A 27,210-nucleotide genomic window follows, 5' to 3' on the forward strand; every position below is an offset into this window, starting at 1 on the left:
AAACCGGATTAAGCATTAAGAGAAGAATCAAACACAAGTAATAGAACTGAATATCATATAGATCTAAGAAGAAATAGAGTTAGTAGTTACATTGAATCCAACCCAAGAGAAACTAGCCACTCATGGTGACGGCCATAGCAAATAACAAGATGAGATTACACAATAGAAGAGAAGAAATGAAGATGGATCCTCATTCCCAAGCAAGCCAATCTTCAAGTCTAATCTTCAAGCTCTCCTCTTCTCCTGGGTGATCTTTCTCTCTATTTTTCTTTTTGTTTTGTTTCGGTCCCTCCTTTTTTTCCTTCCTTTCGTTCCCTAAAAATACCTCTTGTCCAAGTAAAAGTTGGGATTTTTAACCCAAGGCTGCAGCTCTAGATTGGGGGCTGTAGCTCTGAATTTTTGGACTGCCCAAAATGTTCCAAGGCTGGAGCTCTGGTTTCATGGCTAAAGCTTCAACTCTCTGCAATACCTCTTTGTTTCGAGGCTGCAGCTTTGGCTCTAGAGCTATAGCCTTAACTCTCTAGAACACTTCTTTTTGGTTCAGGATTCATGGCTGGAGCTTTGGCTTTGGGGCTATAGCCTTGGATTTCCAACTTCATCAAAACCTACACAAAAAGGAAATATTTTCAGCCAAAGAACTACACTCTTGTAACTCCTTAGATTAATCTTAGTTCATCTATTTGAAGGGTCAAATACAACCAAAATTACTTACATCTCTCCCAAAAAGAGTGTCAAATTAAGCATAAAAATATGCAATTTGAGCACTTATCAGTGAATTTTGTAAATCTAATCGTTAAATTGAAAGTTCATATCACTTTATACATGTATATCAAATTTTGTTAAAATTGAACAACAACTGGAAGGTAATCAAAGTATTCATATCTTAGTGTATTTTGAAATGAATATTTGGTTCATATTTTACATCAATTTTATTTTTATAGAAATAAAGTATCAAATCATCTTGGATTAATTAATATAAAATTTTGTACGTACAATCTAAGATATATGAACTTTCAATCTAACGGTTTGATTTACAAAATTCACATTTAATATAAAGTTATTGAGTAGTATAATACTTAGTAAAAGTCACATATATATATATATATGGGAGCATATCAAGTGAGAAGAATTTATTATGAGAAGGTGAGAAGGTTAAAATATAACCCTTAGATTAATTTTCTCTCACTTGATTAAATCCCAAATTTTCTCTCACTTGATTAATCTAAGGGTTATATTTTAACCTTCTCACCTTCTCATAATAAATTCTTCTCACTTGATATGCTCCCTATATATATATATATATATATATATATATATATATATATATATATATATATATATTCTAATGGGAGTTGCTTGTCCCAACAACTCAAGTCCCGGTTTCTTGCCATTGGAGGATTCTGACGTGGCAACATGAGTTGCTTGAAGAAGAGAGAGTTGCTTCCTCAAGCACCGTTCCTTGCCAGATTTCAAGCATATCTTATTGAACATATTTGGGAACGTTTCAAAAATAATAATGATAAAAATTAATTTCGTATAATGTTTATGTATTTACTATTGCTTTATTTTATTTTTAATATCTACTTATTGTGTATTTTTTTCTCGTAATTTATTTTCTTTCATTATAGTGCTATTATCCTTTTTAATAAAAATTTAAATTTGGTTCATAAATGATTAGAGAAAAAAATTCTAAAAGTTGAATTTCTTAAAGTTTCTTACCATTGGAGTAAATTTGTGTTTGAGTTGCTTAATACTGACATGGCACACTAGAGATCACTTTTTTCATTTTTTAATGCATGAAGCAACTCAAATGAATTGTTTGCATGGGAGATGCCCTAAGTATTACACCGCTCAATAACTTTATATTAAATGTGAATTTTGTAAATTTAACCGTTAAATTGAAAATTCTTTACTCTTAAATCATATATACAAAATGTTATATTAATTGAAGATGATTTCTTATTAAACAAAATTACATCAAAATTTATATTTTCGATGAAATTTTTTTTTGTAGGAAAGGCTATATTATTGATAGAATATTTCTGACAAATTTATATTTGTCGAAAAATTAAGAACTGGTTTAAAATTTGATATGAAAATATTATGATATAATTAAATAAGATTTTAAGTTAGTATTTTATTAATGGTTGATAATTAGAAAATAAAACAAGGATAAATACATTTTTTGAATTTTATATGTTTGATTTAAGATAACTTACAAAATAACTCTTGATAAAGTTATTCCGCTCAATAACTCATGGTGTGTGTTGAGTTTCATCGATACAATTAATTGTTAAATTAAAAATTATTAAATTTTACTAATAATTAATATAAAAAAAATAATTAGCTTTGGAATAAATTATTTGCTAATTAACAATATAATTGAAATATTAATTATTTTAAATTATTTAACTAAAACCTTATTGATAATTTACTATATGATCTTCATATTTTTGTATAACTAATATCTGGTTTTAAATTTGATATGAGAATATTATGATATAATTAGATAAGATTTTAAGTTAGTATTTTATTAATGGTTGATAATTAGAAAATAAAACAAGGATAAATACATTTTTTTGAATTTTATATGTTTGATTTAAGGTAAATAAATATATTAAATTAGTTAATAATTTATTTAAAATGTTAAAATTTAATTTATAAGTATGTAATAAATAAATATTTATAATTTTATAAATTATATTATCATTATAAATTATAAAATTAAATAATTTAAATTATAATTTTAAAAAAAATAAGTAGATGTTAATTATAAAATTAAGTACATATAAATAAAGAATAATTGAATATATTATTATTATTATTGTTATTCATAATATAAAATTATTATATATTATTATTATAGTACAAGTATGAGATTGTATATTTGAGGATGACTTAAATGAATTAATTTGTACGTTATACTGATAACATACATATACATTTCGGTAGCTTACTCATTAGAACTTCACAGTTAAGCGTGCTTGACCTGGAGTAGTATTGGGATGGGTGACCTTCTAGAAAGTTTCCTAGAAATTGCGCAAGTAAGGATAAAACACGCTAAAAAGTGAAATATCGTGAAGTAGAACCCTTGAGAGGCCAAATATGAAGACGGTTACATTAATAATTTTATAAAATTAAAAAAAATATATAATTTTTGACAGAAAATTCTGTCAAAAATTTTTGATAGAAAATTTTGTCAGAAATTTCTAACGAAATTTTTTGACAGAATTTTCTGACAAAATTTTCAGACTAAATTTTCTGACAGAATTTTTCATCAGAAATTTCTAACAGATTAAATTATTTTCGACGGATTTTTTTTTCCGATGCCACTTTTTCTGACGAATTTAAATCCGTCAGAAAAGGCAAAAGCTGTCGGAAATTTGCTCTTTTCCGTCGAAAATTAGCATTTTTCTTGTAGTGTTCATTTACTCCTCCACTTTAGATGTTTGGACAATGACAATGCTACTTTGTGGAAATCCAACATGACCTTCTTCTTTTAAAAACATGCATCTCCAACTAAAGAATTCTTTTCTCACATAGGTACGAGGTAAGGTATAGAAACAAAAACATGAATATCTCTCTTAACAACCTCCATGACTCTAGTAGATACTAAGTGTTCTAAACCTATACCTTTTATTTTCATAAAATGTAAATTTTCAAAATTTAGCACAAGGTTAGTTTCAATGCAACTATGTAATAACATCCTAGGAAAACTCTCTAAACATATATCAAATGAAGATTCAATTTTAAGCTCTAAGAATAAAGGTTGCACAATGGATACTAATGGAGGCTCTTTTATTGATTAAACATCCACTGTTGTTGGATTAAGGAGGTCAACTATTAGTCAAAACATAATCCATAAGTATCTAACAATAGTAACAAGTCTAAAATCATAATTTAAAACAAAAGCAAGACTCACAATGCTAAACAAAATAAAGTGATAAAAGTCATTAGAAAAGTGAAAAGTCAATCATAAAGTCAATATCTAACAAAAAGAATCTATAACATTCAAAAACAAAACCAAATGAATTTTAAAAAATGCAAGACTACCAAGAACTCATTTAATATCAAATTTTCTATTTTATATAATTATTCGGTGATCTTTAAAAATGTCAAAAATATTTAAAAAAAATGAAAAAGTAGTCTAAACAATGAAATTTGACAATTTTACATACAATTTACTACCAAAAGGAGTGAATTTGCTCATAATCACATTTTACTTTTGGATAAAAAATTTCAACCTAAAGTGAAAACTCTGAAAAGTACCTATGAGCAAATATTACAAAAAATCACAAAACTCAACAAAAATAGTTAGAATCAAGGTTAGTATATACCAAAGCCATTTCACAAAATGTTAGTAGGTGTGATAAAATCAAGATACAATGACTTGTGTCCCCAATAATAGCTCCATTTTGATAGCGTTGTTGATTCATTATCAAAAATTACTAAATTTTTCTCCTAAAGAATTATAATATAGAGAACAACCTAGGTCATTTTACTCGAAAACATAAACCAATAAGATCTAAAATTATTACGCAATTAGAAAGGGGACTTTTAAGATCAGCAAAGAGAATTTAGAATATTACAAATACAAACTAAAAATTCAATCAAAATTTACATCGATTCAAGATTCCAACTGTTATGATAAAATTTTCATGACTTAAATTATAATCCAAATTCAATCAACCTAAATCAACATAAACATAATTCAAATGTAGATCTAAATCTAGATCTTTTGAATTTCATAAAAATGTGAAATGCTATAGTGATCTCACAATTTTTGTAAAATTCACAACGTGAACGGTTAATTTAAGCGACTTAGGTTATTTTAGATCTAAATCTAAATCTGAATCTAGATCAAAAATTAATCTTAAAATTTGATTTTGCTCTATTAAAAGAAAATTCATAACCACGAAGAATGAAAAATGGATCTAAACTAAAGAAGAAGATAAAAAGAATTCATATGGTAAAAATACATAAGGAAGTTGAAATTTACCATAATTTATGAAACCTCAAATCAGATGAACGGATTAGCCACACATCTTCATCAAGACACTACAATTTCTTTGTATAGAAAAGTGTAAAGAGTAAATGCTGAGAGAGAGAGAGAGAGAGAATTTAGATAAACTTATAGAAGATACAACTCTAAAATATGAAAAATGTATATAACATGTATATAACAAGTCTCATAATACCTATTAATAGAGAAATATAGTGGACTTAATCAGAATATTTACAAGGCTCAAGCCAACAAATCAACTAATCACATCACTAAACAAATCTGGACATTATATTCAAAAAAATAAAAAGAAAATATTATGCAGGAATGTAACTTTATAACGCATTTTTAGGTCACTTAACATTCAAATTGGCCTTTGTTCCCGACAAAGAAGTTGTAGAACTCTCTCTTGTCTTTCTAGGAATACTAAGAATGTCTAAATTCGATGTCGAGAGCTCTAGATATAGTCTGCACAAGAAACAATGTCAAAATAGAAAAAAGAAATTAAAAAAATTAACTAAAATTTACAACTAAGATCAACAAAATAATTCATTAGAACAAATCAAAGCTAATATACAATATGATACTAATAAAAGCCAAATAAATAAAAAAATAATACATAAAAAGAAATACAAAAATTGGTCTTTCATTGTTGGTTAAATGTGAAGTAATCCACTGTAGAATGGTGTTTTGCTGTTTGACATTTGATACTGCCAAGTGCAAACAAGTGGTATCTAAACAATTTATAATAGGACGGAATGTGTCTACGAAATAAAAAGGATACATAAGGTATTATCGTTACAGTCAGTGGTGTTGGGTATAAGAAAACTATAATAAAAATATCATATGCAAAAGGTTAATTATCCGCAGGTAATTGCTAAATTGTATATGAATTTGTAAGAATTTTTTTAAATTTAGAGCATGCTTTGTTTCGTTAATTACTAAATGTATTTCGTTAAGCCAGCCACTAACATTTCAATAAGAAAATGTTTAACATGTCCGCTATTTGTTCTTTGTTGGTATTTTCGTTAGTTAATTTGCACTTGGGCAGGTACAAATATAAATTCATTCGAGTGATCATTCAAGAGGTCTAAAGCTGCAGCTCTATTACTTCAGATGCTCCATCCCCTTGCTTAGAAAACTAGGCAAAATAAATAATTCTGTTGCTGCTTGCTCAATCATCTCAAGAATCATTGCTGCAGTTACCATGGCTAAACCTGCTTCGTCGTCGTCCTCTTCCTTTGCCTATGATTGGACTTATGATGTTTTCCTCAGTTTTCAAGGAGAAGATACCCACACCAGTTTTAATGGAAACCTTTATCATGTTCAGGGTGAAAAGGGAGTCAACACCTTCATGGAAGATCAAGAACTGAGGAAGGGAGAAGAAATCACACCAGCTGTTATGAAGGCAATTCAAGAGTCAAGGATTTCCATTATGATATTTTCAGAAAACTATGCATCATCGACATTTTGTGTACAAGTACTTGTGGAGATCATGGAGTGCTTGAAAAATAAAGGCAGGTTGGTTTGGCTTGTTCTTTTATCAAGTGGATCCATTTGATGAGCGCAATCAGAAAGGAATTTATGTCGACGCACTAGATGAGCATGAAAAGAAAAAGTGGAGGTTAGCTTTGAGAGATGCTGCTAGTCTATCTGGTCGGCGTTTTAAACAAAGGTGTGTAGATCACCCTTATTTTCCTATAAATTTTATTATTAATTTTTTTTGCAGTATATTATAATTTTAACGACTCACATCATTCATTGCACTTGGGCAGGTACAAATATAAATTCATTCGAGTGATCATTCAAAAGGTCTATAAAAGTATCCCTTTATATGTTGCTAATTACCCAGTTGGCTTAGAGTCTCGTGTGCACAAGGTTCTTGATGTTGAGTCAAATGATGGAGTTCACAATGGTAGGGATCTATGAAATAGGTGGAATTGGAAAAACAACACTTGCATGTCCAATGTACACTTTGATTTCTGATACTTGAAGGTCTCTTTTTTTCTTGCTGAAATTAGAAAAATTCAGTTAAGCATGGGCTAATAAAACTTCATGAGACACTTCTTTCTGATATAGTTGGGAAGAAATACAATAAGTTGGGGAATGTAAAGAAAAGAATTCCAATAATTAAAAGTGGGATATGTAAAAAAAAGAAATCTCTTTTGATCTTGGATGATGTTGACAAATTTGAGCAATTAAAAGTACTTGTAGGTGGAGTTGCTTTTGGTTCTGGCAGAAAAATTATTATAACAACTAGAGACATACATTTGCTACATGCTTATGGTGTTGAAAGAGCTTATGAAGTAGAAGGATTAAATAATGAAGAAGCCCTTGAATTGTTCAACTGGAATGCTTCAAGAAGAAAACACGGTAGTTCTAGTTATTTGAACATTTCAGAGAGAGTAATACTGCATTCTAATGGCCTTCCATGTTAGGTACCAGAGTAATAAAAATGTGCTCACACAACTAAAATAAGAGAAGAGAAAAATAAAATTATTTAACTATATCTCACGCACAAGGGCAAGACCAAGAAAAATATTTTACTAGGTGGAAGAAACTTCAACACCATCTCTTAAATACAAGGAGGATACAAGAAATGGGTACATATAAAACCTTCACCTTACACTTCTATTTATAAGAAGAGTAAGGGAAGGAGGTGCAGTCCACAACCGATGTGGGACTTCCTGACACCCTTCCTAACAATTCTTCCACTTGAAGATTTGATTGAATCAATCATATCTTCACAATATTTTCTTTCTTTTAATTCCTTGCTTTCTATGTTTCTGATAGACCATAAGAGGATCTACTCCATACAAACTTATCAGTAATGACAGGCTTTGTCATAACATCTGCTAGGTTATCTTTGGTAGAAATCTTTTTCATATCTACATTTCCTTTTTCTACTACTTCTCGAACAAAGTGATATTGAACTCCTATGTGCTTTGTCCTGGAATGAAAGGCTGGATTCCTTGCAATGTGCAAGGCACTCTGACTATCACAATACACAGTAATTTTCTCCTGCTTGTGCCCGAGTTCTTCCAATAACCTTTGAATCCAAATTGCTTCCTTGCATGCTTCAGTAGCTGCCATGTATTCAGCTTCTGTAGTGGATAAAGCTACAACAGTCTGTAATTTAGACAACCAGCTTACCACTTCGCCTGCAATTTTAAACACATAGCCAGTAGTAGATTTTCTTCTATCAAGATCACCTGCATAATCTGAGTCAACATAACCTCTGACAAGAAACTCCGATCCTTCAAAACATAGTGCAAGATCTGAGGTCTCTTTAATGTATCTAAGGATCCTCTTAACAACATTCCAATGCTCTCTACCAGGATTTGCCATAAATCTACTAACCGCTCCCACTGCATGTGCAATGTCTGGTCTTGTACAAATCATGGCATACATTAGGCTTCCCACTGCTGATGCATAGGGAACCTGAGACATTTCCATCCTCTCTGCTTCATTGCTAGGACACATACTTGAGGATAATTTGCAATTAACAGGAAGTGGGGTTGAAATTGGCTTGCAATCTTGCATGTTGAAGCGCCGCAAGATCTTTTGAAAATAATTCTTTTGTGAAAGCCAAATCTTCCTGTTTTTTCTGTCTCGGTGAATTTGCATCCCTAAAATCTTGTTTGCTGGTCCCAAGTCCTTCATATCAAACTCCCTAGCCAATTTTGCCTTCAATTCTTGGACTCGAACTTTGTTGGAGCCTACCACCAACATGTCATCCACATACAACAGCAAAATGATGAAATCATTTTCCTCAAACCTCTTGTAGTAGGTACAATGGTCTGAACGTAGTCTATTGTATTTAAGGATAATAATGAAGGAATCAAATCTCTTATACCAACACCTTGGCGCCTGCTTTAAACCGTATAGAGATTTGGTCAACCTACAAACCAAGTTTCCTTTGCCTTGCTCTTCAAAACCTTCTGGTTGGAGCATATATATCTCTTCTTCAAGTTCTCCATGAAGAAAAGTAGTCTTTACATCTAGTTGTTCAAGATGTAAATCTTCTGCAGCACACATTGCTAGCACTACTCTGATAGTGGTAAGTCTAACAACTGGCGAGAAGATCTCGTTAAAATCCATTCCTTCTTTCTGAGCATATCCTTTGACCACCAATCTTGCACGATATCGTTCCACTTGATCATCGCCATCTAAGTTGATTTTGTATACCCATTTGTTTCCAATGGCTTTTCGTCCTTTTGGAAGCTCAACAAGTTCCCGTGTCTTGTTCCTATGTAAGGCTTCAATTTCTTCATGCATTGCTGCCATCCACTGAGAAACATCAGAACTCCTCAACGCCTCTTGAAAGGTTGATGGTTCTCCTTCTTCAGTTAAGAGACAGTACGCATCATGGCTTGCCATAACATAGTCTGAGTGCCAAGATGGTTTCTTCGTCTAACGTGTTGTTCGTCGAACATCTCCATCATTGTCCTCATTTGGTTCTTGTTCATCGTGCTCTGGTTCTGCTTCAGAAGAATTATTATCTTTAGACTTTCCTTCTATCTGTACTGAAGTAGTGTCTATTGGTATGCTATCATCTTTCTCCTCTCTTTGCAAATTTTCTGCAAAGACTACATCCCTGCTAACAACAATCTTGTGGGCAGTGGGATCCCACAAGCGATACCCCTTAACATTGTCAGCATAACCCAAGAATATACATTTCCTAGATTTTGGGTCCAGCTTTGATCTTTCTTGGGAGTTGTACATCACGTACACAGGACAACCAAATACATGTAGAGAAGAATAGTCAGCTGGTTTTCCTTCCCACATTTCAATTAGTGTCTTTAAACCAATTGCTGTTGATGGTGAGCAATTGATCAAATAACAAGCAGTTTTGACTGCTTCTGCCCAGAAAGACTTGGCTAATCCTACAGTTCTCAACATAGCTCTTGTCCTTTCTAGAAGAGTTCAATTCATCCGCTCTGCTACCCCATTCTGCTGAGGTGTATGAGCAACTGTAAATTGCCTCTTAATACCCTCTTGCTTGCAGAATGCCAGAAAATCACCATCTGTATATTCTCCTCCATTATCTGTCCTCAAGCACTTAATCCTTTTTCCAGTATCAAGTTCCACTTGTGCTTTAAATTCCTTGAATACTGGGAACACATCTGACTTCTTCTTGATTGGGTACACCCACAATCTCCGGGAGTAATCATCAATGAATGATACAAAATATTTTGCTCCTCCCATGGAAATTTCTGGTGATTCCCAGACATCAGAATGGATCAAGTCAAGTATGTGCTTGCTCCTAGCAGTCACTTTAGCAAACTTCAATCTATGCTACTTACTAATCGTACAGTGCTCACAAAATGGTAAGTTAACAGTTTTGAGCCCAGACAGGAGATTCTGATCAGCAAGAATTTTCAAGCCTCGTTCTGACATGTGTCCGAGTTTGTAATGCCACATCATCGTTGCTTCTTCTTTTATTGTTGCAACTGATGCGTCGGCTTCTTGCAACGTATCTCCCAAAAGCATGTATAGATTGACTGCTATCTTCTCTGCTTTCATCACTACGAGGTTGCCTTTCACTATTTTCAAGATTCCTCCTTCAACATGAATCTTACACCCAAGGTCATCCAGTTGCCCAACAGACAAGAGATTCTTTTTCAATCCCTTCACATGTCGAACCCCTTGAAGCGAGTGTATTGTACCATCATGAATTTTGATTTTGATGGTACCAATTCCTGCAATTTCTAAGGCATGATCATTCCCCATGAACACAGACCTTTCTAAGATAGGTTCATAAGTGTGAAACCAGTCTCGGTGTGAAGTCATATGCCATGTCGCGCCTGAATCTACTATCCAGGCATCAGAAAGTTGTTTTCTGCCTTTAGAATTAAGTTCTGCTTCACTATACAAGATTTCTCCATCATCAGAAGTTTGTGCAACACAACCTTGGGAGCTTGATGCTTCAAAGTTCTTCCCTCCACTCTTCTTGTGCCAACAATCCTTTTTCAAGTGCCCTCTCATGCCACAATTGTAGCATTTAAAATTTTTTCTACCTCGAGACTTTGACCTACCATGATTCTGACTCCCACTGGAACCCTATTCCCTTGATCTTCCTCTCATCATCGTCAAAGCTTCTGCTTGCTTCGAACTTTCCAGCCTGTCTTCCTTATTCTTTCTCCTGGACTCTTCTTCAAGAATTGTTCCGGCAACATCATCAAAGGATAGACGACCGACAATGTTGTTATTTGTAATGTTGATGATGAGTTGATCATACGAATCTGGTAAACTCTGAAGTAGAAGCTTTGCACGTTCATTTTCAACTATGTTGAAATCTGACGCTGTGAGCTGGGCAAACAAAGTGTTCAGATTGTTGATGTGTTCCGTCACTGGCGTGGACTCACTCATCCGAAGAGTATAGAGTTTTCTCTTCAAGAATATCCTTGTATGTAGTGACTTGACCTCGTACAATTTGATTAAGGTATCCCAAATCTCCTTTGCAGTCTTCTTCTCTGCTATGCTAGACAAAACTGAATCAGCCATTGCTAAATGCAAATTGGCAACAGCATTGTCATCCATCTCTTTCCACTTTTCATCGGACATATCTGTACGTCTAACTCCAATTGCATCTAGGCAATTGTCTTTTCTCAAGATTGCCCTTATCTTCAATTTCCACGGGGAAAAATTGTTCCCGTTGAACTTCTCTATCTCAAATTTTGTTGTCATGGTTTCACTCTTGAACCGACTTACACAATTTCTATTATGTATAGTATCGCCTACTAGAATAGTAATTTGAGTAATTTGTGAGCCAGTACACTAGGTAAGTTCCCAGGAAAGAGATGTGGGTCTCAGATAGACACACTTAAGTACCAAGTCTTTCCTTACCCAGAACCTTCCCTAGATACGCACTATCACAATGTCACCCAGTAGCAAGAATAATTCTTTCTGATGTGGCAGATCAGATATTACTGCAACCACAAAACATACTAGAACTTTCTCTGACACTATACTAATATACATGCAGCAGAATAACAACAACCAATGGGCTCTGATACCACTGTTAGGTACCAGAGTAATAAAAATGTGCTCACACAACTAAAATAAGAGAAGAGAAAAATAAAATTATTTAACTATATCTCACACACAAGGGCAAGACCAAGAAAAATATTTTACTAGGTAGAAGAAATTTCAACACCCTCTCTTAAATACAAGGAGGATACAAGAAATAGGTGCATATAAAACCTTCACCTTACACTTCTATTTATAAGAAGAGTAAGGGAAGGAGGTGCAGCCTACAACCGATGTGGGACTTCCTGACACCCTTCCTAACATTCCATTATATCCGACAATAATAGATTCTGAATCTTCCGATATATTTGATAAAACGATGTCGGAATGGAAGTCAGCATTTAGATGCTTATGTAGGAATTCGTCGTGAAAATGTTAAGGAGAGTAAGCTACGATGGCTTAAAGGAATTTCACAAGGGAATTTTTTTAGACATTGCTTTCTTTTTTAAAGGTCACAGACTAAGAGATAACATAGGCATACTACATAATGGTCTTGGCTTCACCCTTGACTATGTTATCCAGGTGTTGATGGATAAGTGTTTGATAGAACTTGTTCAGTGTTGTGTAAGAAAGCATAATCTTATTGAGAATATGGATAAAGAAATTGTGAGGCAAGAATCACCTTCAAAGCTTGGTGAGTGTGTAACGAGCATAAGGCTAAGGAGGGGAACCATTCGTCAAAAGCCGGCCCAAGAGGTTGGAGAACCTCCCGCCTTATAAGGTCTCTTTGGTAAGGAGACCTCCCCAATGTGGGACTTGTTACATTACCACCCCCTTCGAAAGCCAGCGTCTTCGAAGGCTGCACTCCACGGTACTTCACTCGGCCTTTTGCTGGTCAGAACCCTCCGATGGTCAGAACCCTCCGTGGGTAGCCCTTATCGATTTGGCTGGCTCTCAACGAAAGCACCAATTGTAACGAGCATAAGGCTAAGGAGGGGAACCATTCCTCAATAGCCGGCCCAAGAGGTTGGAGAACCTCCCGCCTTATAAGGTCTCTTTGGTAAGGAGACCTCCCCGATGTGGGACTTGTTACAGAATGCAATAGATTATGGTTCTCTAAAGATATTCCTTGTGTTTTCAGACACAATAAGGTATGTGCATTGTGCATAGCTAATTTGTCCCTTTGATTCTCCATTTTTTCCTTTTTAGACAAATGCAAAGTGTAAGACCTTATTGTTAACATTGTAGATTGTACATTAATATTTTACGTTGACAAAATTCATCCGTGCTTACTACCTCCGATCCTAATTAAATTAAAGTAATGTATGGCAAATCATCAAGATAAAAAGGAAATAATTAATATAATTACTTTTAATTAATTCTACCATAAATTTAAGTTTAATTCAAATATATCTTTTATATTAAATGATTTTTATATTTATTGTTAATTATAAGTAAATATATATATATATAAGAAATAAAATTAACAATAAATATAGGGTATAAAAGAAATTTAACCCTAAATAACTTCAAAAACTAACGATTGTTGCTTGTAATTAAAATTGAAGTTAATATATTTTATAATTTGCGAGCTTTATCCTAATTTAATTCTTTTGTCTTTAAGGGATCCAATAAAACGGATATCATCGTGCTTAACTTGCCCAAAGGCAAAAAATGTGCATTGGGATAGAAACACATTGAAGAAAATGGAAATCCTTAAAACACTACTAGAAAAGTGTCATTTTCTTGCAAATTTTCCTGCAAAGAAATATTCGTATAATTTTTTTGCGAATTTTCTTGCAAAAAAATATTTGCAGAAATTTTTTGCGAATTTTCCTGCAAAAAAATATTCGCAGAAATTTTTTTGCGAATTTATCTGCGAAAAATAATTTACAGATATTTCTTACAAATTTTGCTACAGTTTTAATAATCATAGAAATTTTTTTCCATGATAAAAATTTGCAGAAAATATTGTAAGAATTTTATTTTGTTTCTTGCAGATTTTCTTGCAAAAATAAATTCGCAAGTAATGTTTACTAAATGGTAGAAAAATTTTGCAAGTAACTTTTCCTAGGGATTTTCCTGCAAATTTTAATCCGCATGAAAAATAAAAAATATATATATTTAAATTTATAAGTTTAATATTTTAAAAACACTTCAAGTCCACATCGATTGAAAATAAAACAATTAAAGAATATATAAGTTGGGACAACACTTACCTTACAAGTTGATTTATATGGTTGAGTGTTAAGCTTATAATCTATCATCTTAGAATTTAAAAGATTATGTATCACATGTTGGAGGCATGGAAACAAATGTTTCGGATGAATTCATTTTGAACATTTAAAAGTAAAAAAATTATTAATAGAATTTATAGTAATTTCTTTATTTTTTTTGTAAAAAATATTCCTGCAATATTTCTTGCGAAAAAATTCGCAGGAAACTTTCCTGCGAATTTTCTTGCAAATTTTTTTTTTTGCAGGAAACTTTTCTGCAAATTTTTTTTTGCAGGAAACTTTCCTGCGAATTTTTTTCGCAAGAAATTTCGCAGGAAAATTTCCTGTGAATTTTAAAATTCGCAAAAAATATATTTTCTACGAAGGTATTGCCTGCAGATAAAATTTTGTAGGAAAATTTACAGGAACAACGTTTCTTGCAAATTTTTATGAAAAATTCACAGGAAAAGTCGCATGTAATAAAAAAAATTCTAGTAGTGAAATATTAGTGGTAGAAAATGCTTACTTTTCTAGAGGATTCGACACTCTCCCCCAAAAGTTTAAGACTGGTAAAACGGTGTGGATATCTTGAATCATTAGTGCTTGCAGAATGTGATCCAAAGAAACTTGCCATATTGGACTTGTCTATGAGTTTGTTTACATTCAAGAATCAACTGATGAGGCTATTATAGTAGTTAACTATGTCGATGTGTATACTAAATAAGTCCATTTGAAATATCATAAATTAGTAACTCGGTTATTATGCATTTTGCAGAAATTTAAGTCTTTGACAAAAATGAAGTCTAGTCGTTCAAATTATTAAAACAAATTAAGTCTTTACAATTTTTAGTTAAATATAAAGGGGAAAAATGATATTTTTTAGGGGTCACATTTTTTTCTCTAAATATTTAACACAGCTATATATCTATAAATTCAAACCCGAGAGAATTGATTAAGTTGAAATAAATTTCTTACTAGTTGATAGGACTACACACGCGCGCGCACACACACACGCACACGCACACACGCACGCACACATGCGCACACACACGCATGCACACGCGCACGCGCACGCACACACATACGCACGCACGCAAGCATGCACGCACGCATTCACGTATGCACGCATGCATGCACGCACACACACACACCCACACACACACACCCACATGCACGCACACACACACCCCCACCCACACACACACACGCACGCACGCACACGCACCGAATGACGACCGGATGTCAACTCAATCTAAAGGAAATTATGCGAAAGCTTTACAGAATTATTATGAGGCTATGCGACTGGAAATTGATTCCTATGATCGAAATTATATACTTTATAAAATTATATATTTTATACAAAAGCATGCACGCGCGCACACGTGCAGATTTTTATTTCTTAAAAAGAGTTATTGATAGATGTGCAAAAACATTTTCATGCTTCTTTTATCTCCTCTTTTGCTTCATATTTCTTTTAGTTATGTTAAATTGTAATTTTTTTTCAAAAGAAATTTAGTATGCAAATAAAAACTTCAATTTTATTAACTTGTAATTTATACAAAACAATGTTAACTATTACAAAGACATTACAAATTATAAAAGTATTCAATATCTTTATTTATATTTAAATTTATTTATTCATTAATGAAGAATATAAGATGTTAAAAGATAAGTTTTTAAAATATTAATACTAATTAGACAACTAATATTAGTTTAGAATACATGAGAATATAATTTACACATACATTTTGAGTTTCTAATTTAAAATTTTACATATATTACTTCAATTTTCTATCACTAACATAATTAAAAGAAATTATATATAAAATTTATACATTAATTAAATAATAAAATGATATTTTTTAATTTAAATAATTTACTTTTTTTATTTGCTGATCGCGTGGGTACATATCTAATTTAGAATTACTCTTGTAACTATTTTTTTAAGTTTAATAAAGATGTCTAACTCCTTATTTGGTTGACCTTTATAAACATAAAATGATATTTGTAATCTCAACTCAAAGCCTAAGGTAAGATCTTACAGTAACTTGAGCTCTCTCACACATTAATATTAAGATGTTTTTTAATTGATTACCTTGCCAAGATATGTTAATAGTTAAACTTTTTAATTAATACTCAATTTTTTAATTAACGTGAAACATAGAGCAACAATTTAACAATTAAAATTATTTTTTTACTAGTTTGCAAATTAAAAATATATTATATTAAATTTTTAAAAATTATTTAAAAAATATTTTAATTAATAAATTGAATAAACCCTAAACCCTAAACTTTTTAAATAATTATGAATAATTTATGATAACTTTTTAGACAATCAGATTGTGTGTCATGATTTTCAAATCATTGTAGTACTGTCACTTCGCAGATTAGTTTATCCTATCCTGTTTTTTTTTTTTTTTTTGTTGGACCGACTCAATTTACCACTCTTATAAACAATCTCCTTTTATTAGGGTTAATTTCTCTCCGCAACATCCATGTTATATACCTTACTTCTTAATCTTATAATCAAATACACATAACATCTTAAATTTAAGTGATAGATATAATATTTCAACTGATAAATTCAAAAAGTTTGAATTGATCTCTCCGTCTAAGGAAAAAAGAAGAATTATCCGTAAGACAAATCAAACTCAAAAAGCAAGAAATATTTCAAGTTTTTTTTTTTTTTTATCATAAAACATAATTTGGCTACTATATAGCCATTACATGCAAGAAACAATTACAATAAAACGCTCCTGATAATATTATTATAAGCAATGTTGCATTAAAATGCAACCCACGTTTCAGCAATCCTAGTAACAAGAAAGATAAATCAAGAAATGAAAATACTAGTTCATGACAAAAAGACCCAATAAGTTTGAATAAGTCAACTCAAACTCATAGCTCCACTTTCTCAACATCATCATGCCACATCGACTAAAACGGGGTCTACTAGCACCGACTTGATTCTGTTCTTTAATACGCCTTGTTGTGCAAATCCATCTCCATTTTGGTAAGTGCAGTAAGAAATCTTGACGAAGTTCATGATAAGTTGCATGAAAGATTTGGGAAATGGAGAGTCCATAACTAGGAATTTGTTCAAGTACTTCCATTCTTTGTCAATCAAAATTTTGTAGTACTGACGAGCTTCTTCTTCCGAATTACCAGTTTCATTCATGTAACTTAGGATTGAGTTTGAGGTTTCACCCCTCTCCATCTCATCCTATAGAAAACAAGAAACAAACAATATTACCCACGATGACTAAGTTTGATATGCTTGGGTTAGTTAATTGAGATTACCATTGCCGTTCCCAGATCATTGATAAGCCTTAAAAGCTTCATTGCACAGCGCAAGATGTCATGGTAGTCAGTTAAAGCCTGAAGCCCTTCCTCTGTGATGTCTAGGTCCTTGCAAACTAGGAAGTAAGAATGAATAAGAAGAACCCCACCTGAGGCCGATATCCATGCAGTATCAAGGAACTCCTTGAATGGTGGAATGACTTTGTTGTGAAAACACCTTGCTTCATGAATGTATACCTTACACAAATCTATCCACTGCGAAATAATCAAGTCAACATTTTACTTTTACCCATAGAAAATACATAAAAAGAATAATTTGTTATAATGAATTACTTACAGCTTTTTTGAGGTAAGGAAGACAATTTATGCCCCGTTCCTTAAAGATGTCATAAGCCATCACATTAACAGTGTTATAGAGGGTTAGGAAGCTCAATTTCAATTTGTCTGGAAGAGAATTTATGGCATCCACGTCCCATCTGATGCACATGTACATGCATACAAAATTATGTTAACTCGGATCGGACTAAAAAATATATATATATAGAAACATCAATATTTGTAAAGTAAAAACTAAAATAAACTTTCTCTTCAATTTATATCAGTTGAACAAACCTTACTACAGCATCTGTGAAGATCTCCATTTCATCCAGAGTGCCGTATACATCGTACGCATCATCTATGATTATGATTAGCATCGCCTCTTTAGTGATTTCGTTGCGACTACTAGAAAATTGAGACTCATCAGGGATCATTCCCACCGCCCAAAAGTAGCTTTCTACAAGTCTGTCTCGAAAAAAATTCGCTTTGCTTATGATGCCAATGTCCTTAGTCCACCACCTAAATAACAACACATTAATATAAATAAATATATATATATATATATATATATATATATATAAAACTTTGCACATCATTTCTTTAAACAATGTTAAATTATTCTTTTCCTTTTCTGTTTACTCTTACCTTGACGCTTCTTTTAGTTCTTTTTGATATGTTGATTGAACCATGTTGAAATCCAGCTTTGCTAGCTCTAACAATGAGCGATGATGCGGTTCCATTTTAGTGTATGTGTCAAAATACCGTCGTGCCTCTAATCTTGCAAAGCATTGGTGATATGGAAGCCCCTCCAACACATGCCTAACTTGTTCTCCCAGTTCCCCCTCTATTCCCTCTTTCATTAAGTTCATGAGATGTGTTCTTGAAAACTCATTTGCCTCCTCCCAGAGACTTTCTCCTTCAAAGGCCAAGTAAGATGCTTCATAGAGACTCAATAATCCTTGCACATCTTGGCTAATGTCAGCCTTGAAATTCCCCTCTTCATCTTGGAAACTCTTGAACACATCTGCACCTCACATAATCATGCATCTTAATAGAATGAAAGTTCTTAAAGTATGAGTAATAATTGAAGAGGTTACCTACTATGCTCACTTAAAGTATTTGTTAAAAAGAGTAAGATTTTATAATAATAGAAAATATTTTTTATATTCTTCTCAATAAATTATTTTAAAGCTTTTGTAAAAATAATAAACACTTTAACTAATTAAATAGAGGTTGAAATTAGACCCTTGGAGACATCAAAGCCATGTTCTCTAAGAATTCGGAAAAGGAGTGCAATATCATGAACACTTTTCTCTGACGAGTCTTTGAAGTATTCTGTTGAAACAATCATTTGAAGGGCTTTGTTTATATCATCTTCGAACCTGTGGGCCAGCCCCAACCGGTGAACGTCCTCAATGAATTCAACTAAGCTTCGTGGCTCCATGTCCGTGCTATTAATCGAAAGTCGTACCATCTCCTCAAGCTTCATTGCTCTCTCTTGCACTGTTTCAACCTACGTACGTGCAGGAATCGTATTAATAATAATATACTCAACAGGAAAACAATCAATTCTTACAAACTCATATTTATCTGCACAGGTTAGGCCTTGCATATGTTTAACAATAAAAGAAAACGAATATGAACGAAAGATAAGAGGAGCGAAGACAAAGTGGGAGAAAGTGAAAATTAAACATTAACTTTATTATACCGAGAGAGGATTTCCCAGAGACTGGAGAATTTCAGGGGTCCAAATGTCGGGCGTGTAATTTGCTGAACGTCTATTTTCTTTTAGGGATAACTGGGAATCCTGTTTGGTCGCAGTACAAATGAGTTTGCCAGATCTATTGAGAAATTTGGCATTGACATGTCTATGGTGCACTTGAACATGTAATCTACGTGGAACTTGTGTGTTCGTCAACCGGAAAGGAAGGCTCAATAGTTCGCTTGCCATCATGTGTGATGCAGATGCAGATGTTTAGCAGTGTGCATGCCTCTCTCTCTTATATAGTCGTATAACCTCTCTCTATTAATATATACAAGAGAACAAAATCCAGAATAAGTACGCACACAGTCTCGTAAAGTATTCTTATTTTACTTACAAGAAGTGGATATCCTCAAAGAATAAAAGAAGCAGAATCCTTAGGGAAGATAACTGAGGGAATATATAGAAACGGAGAAATTAAGAACTGTACATAAAAGTGACCGAAATAATATGTCCTTGTAGTAAAAGTTAGTAATGCATGAGGCATTACTTCTCCAATATATTTATCCAGAAGAGGAACGAAAGATACAAGAATATATATATTCTCAAGAAGAGACGTAGCTGAAAATTCTTCTACGAGTAACCTTATATAAATATATAAGTATATAACAATAGCCAAAGTTTGACTACCTCTCTCATCCTCAAGTGACTTTTGCCACTCATGTCCCCAATAATTCACCAATCATGCCACTAGGGTAGTAGCAGCAAAATGATTTAAAAATCATATGTTAAAATCTATGCAGTGTGTTGTACTCCATCCACCCTATGTTAAAACCTCAATGTTCAAAACTGTACACAATCATACAACTATACACTTTATATATATATATATATATATATATATATATATATATATATATATATATATATATATATATATATATATATATACATATATATATATATATAATATTTATTTTGGATTTCAAATTTTTTTATAATTTAATCCATAACAATTTTTGCATTCAATTCACAAATGCTTATATTGTTTACTTTGGCTAAAACCCTATTTTGGTCTCTTATAATAATTGTTTGTTTCAATTTAGTTCTACTTTTATTTTTGGTTTCAATTTGGTCCCAAATAAATTAATTGGTTTCAATTTGGTCCCAAATATATTAATTGGTTTCAATTTGAGACTTCCGTCCAAATTATTTAAACGGAATTAACTTTTGGCCACGTGGATACCACGTAGATGCATACGTGGATGCCACGTGGATGATAATTTTTTTGAAAATACCTGGGCCCAGAACGACCCGTTCTGAAACCGGAACGGGCCATTCTGGTTGCACTTTTGATGTGTTAATTTTGCATATAATGGCAGAAACTTTAGTAATAGCAATAATCCATAATTTTATGGGAGATTCTAATACTTTTGATGAAAAAAAACTTCTAATTTACATATAACCTAAGATGTCCTACCTTAAGAGATTTTAGGTGGTATACTGATAATTTTATAAGTATGGTTCTAAAAAGAGTAGATTGTAAAGCAACTTCTTGGAAACAATGGTTATTGCAAGACTACCTCCTGTTTTTGCTATTAAGATAAGAGAAAGAATAACTCAAAATTATCTTAACACTCCTTTGCATGAATTAACCTACGGAAGAATCATTTCTGCTACTAAAAATATTGCATTTGAAATCTGTAATAATATTAAATTAAAAAACCAAATAAAAAAGAATAAAGAAAGTGAAATAAAAGAACTAGGTAATTTTGTGATCAATATGGATATGAAAGTTTAACTCCTATTTCTCACATTAAAATAAAATTTATTAAAAAAACAAAGATATCTTCCAAGAAAGTACCATAAATCTCCTTGTGAGACCTTTAGAAAAAAGAAGCCTTTTAAAACAAGTATACTACAAAAAAAATTGGATTTAGCGACCACTAAAATCGGTCGCTAAATTGCCAAAATAGGTCGCTATTTGCCTTAGCGACCGAATTTAAGTAGTCGCAAAAATCCTAGTCACAAAGCTATATATAGCGATCAAAAATTTTCGGTCGCTATTTAGCGACCGAAAATTTTGGTTTAGCGACCGAAAATTTTGGTCGCTGTTTAGCGACCAAAAATTTCGGTCGCAAAATGGTTGCAATGATTTTGGTCGCTGAAGTGTATGGGGACCAAATAGTGACCGAATAAATCGGTCGCTAAATATTTATTTTTTATTTTATTAAATTTTATAGACGTTGCAAATTCGGTCACTACGAAATACTCATATTTGGCCTCTCAAGGATTCTATTTCACAATACTTCACTTTTCAGCATGGTTGCAATGATAGGTCGCTATTTGCCTTAGCGACCGAATTTAAGTAGTCGCAAAAATCCTAGTCACAAAGCTATATATAGCGATCAAAAATTTTCGGTCGCTATTTAGCGACCGAAAATTTTGGTTTAGCGACCGAAAATTTTGGTCGCTGTTTAGCGACCAAAAATTTCGGTCGCAAAATGGTTGCAATGATTTTGGTCGCTGAAGTGTATGGGGACCAAATAGTGACCGAATAAATCGGTCGCTAAATATTTATTTTTTATTTTATTAAATTTTATAGACGTTGCAAATTCGGTCACTACGAAATACTCATATTTGGCCTCTCAAGGATTCTATTTCACAATACTTCACTTTTCAGCATGTTTTGTCCTTAATTACACAATTTTTGGGAAACTTCCCAGAATGTCACCCATCCCTACATTACTCCAAGTCAAGCACGCTTAACTGTGGAGTTCTTATGAGATAAGCTACAGAAAGGCATATGTATATTGTCAGTATAGGTAGTACAAATTAATTCATTTAAGTCATCCTCAAATATACAATCTCATACTTATACTATCTTTGGATCCTCTCATTTCGGTGTATCCGAACCGTTATAAAAATATAATAATATATTTAATAATTATATTACTAATAATAATTATTATATTATATTTAATTAATCTTTATTTATATATACTTACTTTTATAATTAACAATCTACTTATTTCTATTTAAAATTAATATAATGATACAATTTAAATTATCTATTATAAATTTAAAATTTTAAATAATAATTTTTATATTTTAAAATGAGAAGGGTTATAATAACACTGATATAACTTTTACTAACTATTACATTGTTCAATAACTTTATATTAAATGTGAATTTTGTAAATCCAACCATTAAATTGAAAGTTCATATCACTTTATATGTTTATTTCAAGTTTTGTTAAAATTGAACAACAACTTGAAGGTAATCAAAGTGCTCATATTTTAATATATTTTGAAATGTATATGTTACGTCAATTTTATTTTACAAGAATGAAGTATCAAATCATCTTGAATTCATGTAAAATTTTGTATATATGATCTAAGAGTAGAAAACTTTCAATCTAACGGTTGAATTTATAAAATTCACATTTAATATAAAGTTATTGAGCGATGTAATACTTAGTAAAAGTTACACCTGTGTTATTATAACACTTTTCTTTTAAAATATTATTTTTATAAATTAAATTTTAACATTTTAAATAAATTATTAATTAACTTAATATATTTATTCATCTTAAATCTAAGATATATATAAAATTCAAAAAAATGTATTTATTCTTATTTTATTTTTTAATTATCAATCATTAATACTAGTTTAAAACTAGATATTAGTTATAAAATATGTTAATTTGTGTTGGAATTTTATTTCAACATGAAACTTTAAAATAAGTGTGCGAATAAAAAAAAACTCCGTTAAAACAGTCACGTATTCTATTTGATAGAGAAAAAAGCAAGGAAACGCATTGTGATGTATTAAAAACTGATCAAAAAGAACCAGCGGGTGGTTTTCCCAATTAGTTAAGGGGGAAGACTTAAGATTTTCTCCACGTAAGTATTTATATGGATTCGAGCTCTACTATCAGCAATTTTAGCCTTTTCAAACAAAGTAGGTGTAATTGTAATAAAAAGGAGGTGTATATATCATAAGTTAAATACTATGAACATCTATGAGTAAATTAAAATCAAAGGATAATAATTTTTTTAAATTACTAAAAAATATTTCATTTTATAATTGTTTCACAAATTCTTACTAATTTTTGTATAAGTCAATTGTTTTTAAACAATGAAACTAGCACGATTATATCAATTGAATCGAATGATTAAGCCTAACTTTTAAAATATCAATTGAAATAAAACAAGATTCATGAAAATAATTTCAAAATATATTAGGTAAATAATTTTTATATATAATAAAATTAAAGACAAGGATTAAAATAATCAATGGAGTTAATGTAATATTCATTTATAAATATTTAAATAAATTATAAGTAGCAAGGTATTATTTAATTGATGTTTAAAATAAAATATTTTATAATATCTAAATGAATTGATTTTTAAGATAAACTATTATATACATATCTAATTAATATAATTTTAAAATATATATGTATAATTAGATATATTTTAAATTAATATTTTTATATTAAAAATTAATTTATCATTAAAAAAATAAAAATATTTCAAAATATGGTTGTTGTTGAATCAGTTTTCCATAGTGGGATCATATTCATATATAATAATAGAATCATGTCTCCTCAAATAAGCGATATCTACCCAAAGTAGTATGAGCATAATCGAAGATAGATGGTATAACGTATTTTCAATAATTGATCTCATGTGTTATTGGTGTATATATTTATATATATAATTTATTTTATAATTTTATTTATTAAACTAATGGAACATTAATTATATTTTATCAATTTTATATTTGTTTGATAAATTTTTATTAATCCTTATATAAGCCAATTATTTTTAATTTAATGGAACTAACGTGTTTATATCAATTGAACTAGATGTTTAAGTCAATTTTGAAAATAATAATGAAAATAAAATAATATTTATGAAAATAAGTTTATTTATCTTAACAAAATTGGAAAGTACAATAAATTATGTATTTTCATATTATCTAATAATGTAATAAAATATTAAGCATGGTAAAAGAGAAATAAATTTCTCAAGAGAAAAATAAATAAATTTTCTAGATAAATTATTATTTAAATTAGTCTATTTTTTTATAGAAAAGATTCAATTAAAAAGATTATTATTTAATTTTCATTTATAGCATTATGTTTCTCATTTTTTTAATACATCATGATATATTAATTATCTATTTTAAATTATATAATTTGTATTATTTTAAAAAATAAATTAATTTTATTGGGAGTGTATTAATTTTTATTTCTTATCATTAATATTTTTATCATTATAAAAATAATATTATATATTTTTATATTTGCTTTCATTTAAAAGAAATATATTTCTATATTTTTTAAAAAATTTACATTAAGCGACCGATTTTAATTTGGTCGCTAAAATTATTATAAACAATAATATTTTTTATTTTTTTAGCGACCGATTTTAATTTGATCGCTAAAATTATTATAAATAATAATACTTTTTTTTTAGCGACCGATATGAATTTGGTCGCTAAAATTAGTATAAATAATAATTTTTTTAATTTTTTTAGCAACCGATTTTAATTTGGTCGCTAAAATTATTATAAATAATAACATTTAATTTTTTTAGCGACCGATTTTAATTTGGTCGCTAAAATTATTATAAATAATAATATTTTTAATTTTTTTAGCGACCGATTTTAATTTGGTCGCTAAAAAAATACAAATATCATTATTTATAATAATTTTAGCGACCGATTTTAATTTGGTCGCTAAAATTGTTATAAATAATAATATTTTTATTTTTTTAGCGACCGAAATCGTTCCGTCGCTATTTTAATCAACAATTATAATTTTAGCGACCGATTTAGCGACCAATTATTTGCCACTAAAAATTCGGTCGCTAAATAAAATTTGCAACCAAATCAGATTCGGTCGCTAATTATGTCGCTATTAGCGACAGAAAAAAATCGGTCGCTAATTTTGGTGGCTAAATTGACTTTTTTTGTAGTGTAATAATAATCCAATGCAAAAATATAATAAAAGAAAGTCTAATATAGTTTGTTATAAATGTGGTAGATATGGTCGTATGAAGAAAGATTGTAGAGTGTGAGAAAAAATAAATTAATTAAGCATGAGTGATTACTTCCTTTCCTATTTATTTAATTATCTTACTTTTGCTTTAATTATTGTGCAGCTGATGGCATTTCGTATCGGAGCCAAACTCAAAAAAATCTCCCATGGTAGTGAATGTATTCTTCTAAATATTTTTGTGGTATAAGAAAGTTTGTTAAAAATAAGCAAAGTTTAGTCATTGATTATCTAGAAGAAATCCAAACAGAAATTGATGCTTATTTTCAAAATCTTTAAATTGGGAATTTAGAAGTATTGCTTTAAATATAGCCAATATTAAGGCATTAAACAGATAGTTAAAAGAACTAAAAATTACATTTTAAAAGAAATTTTTATTGGCTAAGATTTTGTATTAATCTTGAATTGGTTTCTTTTCTTGTTAAATAATTAAGGTTTTTGAAAACTAATTGATAGAAACTTTAGGAGAGACTAGATTGATGTAGTTCCTCCTTCAAGTTTCTTGGATGGATCTTTAACTTCTTGTATTCCTCCAAGCTCCTTCAATGGCTTCCTATGATGTTTGAAGTCATGTCTAACACACAAGGAAAAGGTAAAATCTCCCTTAGGTGATACCACACTCTTGACGAGTGATAAGTCTCTTCAAATTCTCACCACTTAAGAGAGGATAAGAGAAAAGGAAGAAGTTTCAAAGAGAGAAACATGTTTTGAGAGAGAATTAGAGAAAAGTTCATCCAATTCAATAAAAATGCTCAAAATTATTCAACCATTACAAGGAAAAAAATATATATATAGGACTTGGTTAACTTATGGTGCAAGTTAGCTAGACTAACCATGGTTAGCTATCATCAAGTGTTGTTAACATTAGAACAGAGATAAGAATTTAATATACTAAAGTGATTGTGAGGAACAATTTGAAAGACATAATATCTAAAATTATAAGTAATCCAACAAAGAGATTTAGTTTAGCAAATTGAGTAAAAAAATAGATTAAATTTCAGTTTGCTATATTAATAAATTTTCTATCATAACTAAAAAAGTATGTATTAGAATACACCTACCTCTTTCTGTGACAATGTCTATTATACCTTGCTCCTTAACTTTAATATCCTCAAAGACCCAATGTTATTATCAACCATTTGAAACCGTATGCGGTGGAGGCGCAACTACTGTGCATACGTGACGAAGAAGTAGTGGCCATCACGGTTTTTGATTTAACGAAAAAGATGGTTGAATTGAGTGCAGCCGTTGCGGGTATGTTATGGAGGTGCAACCATTGGTTTTCGCTTAAACAAGAAATGATAACTATGAAACAATAGAAGGGGTGAACCCTCGTAAGAGGAGAAGAACAATGGCTATGGAGCTCCTTAATTCAAATATTTAAGATTTATAGATATGGAGATAAAGGATTTGTGGTTATGGAGATATATATATATTAAAATATGAGAAATATTATAGAATGACATGTAAATAAAAGAGACAATATAAAATGACACGTAAGCATTTTTGTTGACATGACAATATTTTAAAAACATTTTAAGCTAATATATTAAGGTAATATAGAATAGCTTGACTTTTATATTATAAGTAGATAGATAGATAAATTCAGTGAACTTAAGTTGGTACATCTTC

The 27,210-nt window shown here is 30.7% G+C and overlaps 1 protein-coding gene and 1 pseudogene across 2 annotated transcripts; one reads left to right on the top strand and one right to left on the bottom strand.

Moving 5' to 3' along the window:
- The first annotated feature begins 6,209 nt into the window (after positions 1-6,209).
- LOC145953491 (disease resistance protein Roq1-like) overlaps positions 6,210-27,210 on the top strand; it is a 30,465-nt pseudogene continuing 9,464 nt past the window's right edge.
- On the bottom strand, positions 16,842-27,099 carry LOC109800348 (isoprene synthase, chloroplastic). 2 transcript variants are annotated; one of them, XM_020361137.3, is made up of 8 exons: positions 26,640-27,099; positions 19,517-19,831; positions 19,054-19,321; positions 18,454-18,832; positions 18,103-18,327; positions 17,828-17,966; positions 17,491-17,745; positions 16,842-17,413 (listed from the first exon to the last, which is right to left on the bottom strand). In XM_020361137.3, the coding sequence occupies exons 2-8, from the start codon at positions 19,760-19,762 to the stop codon at positions 17,114-17,116; spliced, it is 1,812 nt and encodes a 603-aa protein (XP_020216726.3). In that variant the 5' UTR covers positions 19,763-19,831; positions 26,640-27,099; the 3' UTR covers positions 16,842-17,113. The 2 variants fall into 2 exon arrangements, with proteins under 2 accessions (XP_020216726.3, XP_082922263.1); XM_083066137.1 differs by lacking the exon at positions 19,517-19,831 and having other exon boundaries at positions 26,640-27,095.

This window comes from Cajanus cajan, chromosome 11, assembly GCF_000230855.2.
Source record: "Cajanus cajan strain Asha chromosome 11, NIPB_CcT2T_4, whole genome shotgun sequence".
Lineage (NCBI taxonomy): Eukaryota > Viridiplantae > Streptophyta > Magnoliopsida > Fabales > Fabaceae > Cajanus > Cajanus cajan.